Consider the following 3468-nt stretch of genomic DNA (forward strand, 5'->3'; position numbering starts at 1 on the left):
CTTTTAAGCCTAATTAGACTATGATTGGACACTAATTGCCAAATAACAACGAAAGTGCTACAGTTCCATTTTGCCAAAAAAATTGCAAACTAAACGAGGCCTTACATTGCTGTCTGCTGCAGGCTGCAACAAAGGCAAAACCGCACAGCACAAGCTGACCAACAGCTTTTGGCCTCCTGCACTGCAGACCAATAGCACACCGCCGCGGCCGGCCAGAGCAAGCTAGCATTAGCAGTCAGCACATCGTTCACTTGTTCCTAATTTCCAAATATGCAATGTTAAATGTTTCATGTCCAACTTTGTTTTCAGTTGTTTCTGGCCTAAGTAGCACGCTGTTGTTGATCCAGATACAGGAGGCGAGGATAAAGGCATGAAGCAAATCACTTTAGTTACATACTTATTTTGTACCGTGTTATTGTTTTACCAAATTTCTTGTATGATTAAGCGGGGAATTGATATATCACTAAATTATGCATCTTTTCGTTCACTTTTGTGAATTATCTGTAAATGGCTGAGCTTGGGTTGTTTAGGTGCGCGCTTAGATAGTGGCCCTAGGCGTCGAGATTCACGAGCTTCGCCACTGACTATATTGGGATCTGAAACAAATTGAACAGACAAGGAAGGGTACATGCATGCTGCAGTCAGCGTGTGTGATAGGAATACACAAACAGAGAAGACATCACGTTGCTCTTATGGTGAGACAACAATCTTGATCGCAGCGGCAGGGGCAACGCATTCAACTCGTAAAGCTGATGTAGAAGCAGCATCTTCTTCTTGTTCTAGTTGCCCATTGACTTGAGAAGCCAATGGAGTGGTAGCAATCTCTTCGTCCTTCACAGGAACCAAGCCTTGGGGAGTCGACGAGCCACCAGTAGCTTGGTTCTTTGCAGCTCCTTGTATTCTTTGTTCTGCAATTTTCACTCTTTCCTCTTTGGAAAGCCGAAGATGCACCCTCTGTTGCCTCTCGGCATATGTCTCCAGTCCTGCATGCGACATCAGCAGAGCGACGAAGGTGAGGTACTCCCCACCAGAGCCAAGGCTTTTTGCATGCAGGTAACCCCTGCATCTACCAGCAGAAAAACAGAGCATCTCAATCCACACGGCTTTGATTACTTCCCACGTCTTCTTCGTACCACCTAATCGCAGCATCAACTCTTGAGCTAGAACCCAAGAGTCTCGAATAAAACCTTCTGCTGACTCTGCCTTGCTAATTATCTTTTGTGTAAGTCTTCTTTCGTCCAGCACCGATAGATCATCATCACCTTGGAGGATGGCCTCGAGTTCATCACAAACAACTGTGAACAAATTCCTTCTGCTTCCAGGTAACAACATCTCTGTATTAGCACACAGCAAATGCATCATGTAGTTAGATATTTGTGTACATATCCTAGAATCAGGAGATGTGCCCGTCATATTGAAGCAAAATTCTGTGGCCAGATGCCAGAGAATGATGCTCTCATCGAAGGGCTTGTCTATGCTCCCAAGAAGCATTTCTTTTTCACCGCCATTGCGCTCAAGTGCCCATTGGCCTCGGCTGTCACAGAACCTCCAATAACTCTTAATATCTGTTATATGACTCATCCATCCAGCCTTAACATGTTCACGAACTAACATTGTAATGTCTTTGGATGAGTGATAGGACATCAAGCCAAAATATGTGTCAAGCAAACCTTTGCACTGAAAGAACTCTGCGATGCCCATTAGCCTTGCGTGCCTTCTGTTACAAGCTAAGAATCCTATAAGGCTATGCTGGGCAACCCCGTCTGACCACTCCTTGTCAAACCGTAACAATGTAAGAAAGGACGAAATCTCCAAAAAGTATGTGATGTACAATAATATAAATGTAACCTTGATGTCGCTTCCCCTATAAGCCGTTTTGTGGCTGCTGTGGAAGAGGCAAATGGGCACGATCGGTAATAGGAGATTAAGAAACATTATAAGGCCAGAAATACTATTGCCACACTGTGGCGTGGTTCTGTTTTTATCATCCCATTGGAATCTCTTGCTATAAATAAGATTAAAAGTTTCAGAGAGCCCTTCATAAATGGCGTCGTAAGTGGTTTTCTCGTCCAGCAACCAAAAGGATTTCAAGGTAGTGAGACGGTCATCATAGACATATGCATAGTCTACAAATAATTTGTCCGGTACAGAGAGTTGCTTCTTGTGTGGTGATCGGCTATCAGAATCCAGTGCTGGAGGATTTTTGTTCTGTTGCACAAAACTCCGTGCATCTTGTATGTACCCTTTAAGCTCAACTTCTCTTTTGGCAGTTTTTATCCTTGGGGCAGGATCAAAAGTAGTGACTATACTATTAAAGCTAGCCCTCTTGAGAGCCGATGGCTTGTCGAAGCATTTGAAAATACCGATGATAAAAAGCAGAATTGCTGCGGCTAGTAACCTCTTGTCAGCAGAGGATGACCATGACTTGCAAAACACATAGAGGACCACGACGACCTGAGGAGTTTCACACAACTGAATTAGAGCTGCAGGAGCTTTAGCATAACTACGAGTTGTAATTTTGCAAAATATCACGAATCCTCTTTGTTCTCTTTCTCACCTGAGACACTGCAGTTAGAATGTGACGCCTCCATAGTTCATTGTCTTCGATGTTGTAAGCAGAGATGTTGACCGGTCCACCGAGGTGTATCAGCAAGATAGGGGACCATAAAACCTCTAAGTCACGGCTCTCATTTACATCCCCACGGCTGCAATTTACTGGCTGGTGCTGTGCCTTTTGCTGGCGATTGAAGAGCGTGGCGAGGGCATAGATGGCTAGAGCATCTGCGCCTAGGTACGCTAGCCAGATGAGCAATCTGTACAAGGGCCTGATCTGCTTCTTACGAGAACTGGCAAATAGCGCGAGGTAGCATTGAACGCTAAGGCTGCCTAAGACAAGGATGCGCAGCTGCCAGTCCTCCCACCATTGCACGGCATTTGAGAAGCCCATTGTATACACGTGCACGCTCTGGCCTCACAGGCAAATTATGGGCACCATCCAATGACAAATCTATAGTGTTATATAGTATATGTGAACCCACGTACATGGACAAAGCTTGCTAAAGCAGAATGGTATTACTTGGCGTGGCCACCAAATGGCTCAAGCCAAGTATCAATGCAAAGCCACCCTTTATTGGGACAGGGACAGAGCAATCCGTCCTCTCTAGTTGAATACCCAAGCAAGGAACGGGGTCCCCTTGGAACATCATCACCTTCACTCAAACAGATATGCTGGTTTCTGCAAGGGATCATAGGGTGCCGCCCGGGAATTCTTGAAGGTACATCAAGTTGTCACGGCGTCCAGCCTAGTTACTGGTTCTGATTGAAATGACAAAAAAAAAAAATCAGTCCTGTCACTTGTCAAAGCTATTATCTTACCATTGCATCCGTGTGCCCCTGCATAGAAATCACAAAAAAAAAAAAACTCAACACATCCTCTAGCAATCTTCTGCATTCCAATTACAGAGAAAC

General features: G+C 44.8%; 1 protein-coding gene across 1 annotated transcript; it reads right to left on the minus strand.

Moving 5' to 3' along the window:
* Window positions 1-690: 690 nt before the first annotated feature.
* LOC136469187 (uncharacterized) lies at window positions 691-2967 on the minus strand. The gene is made up of 2 exons (XM_066467484.1): window positions 2558-2967; window positions 691-2454 (listed from the first exon to the last, which is right to left on the minus strand). Exons 1-2 carry the CDS (start codon window positions 2945-2947, stop codon window positions 691-693), a joined length of 2154 nt encoding a protein of 717 aa, XP_066323581.1. The 5' UTR covers window positions 2948-2967.
* Between the last annotated feature and the right edge of the window lie 501 nt (window positions 2968-3468).

This window comes from Miscanthus floridulus, chromosome 8 (genome assembly GCF_019320115.1).
Source record: "Miscanthus floridulus cultivar M001 chromosome 8, ASM1932011v1, whole genome shotgun sequence".
NCBI classification, from domain to species: Eukaryota; Viridiplantae; Streptophyta; class Magnoliopsida; order Poales; family Poaceae; genus Miscanthus; species Miscanthus floridulus.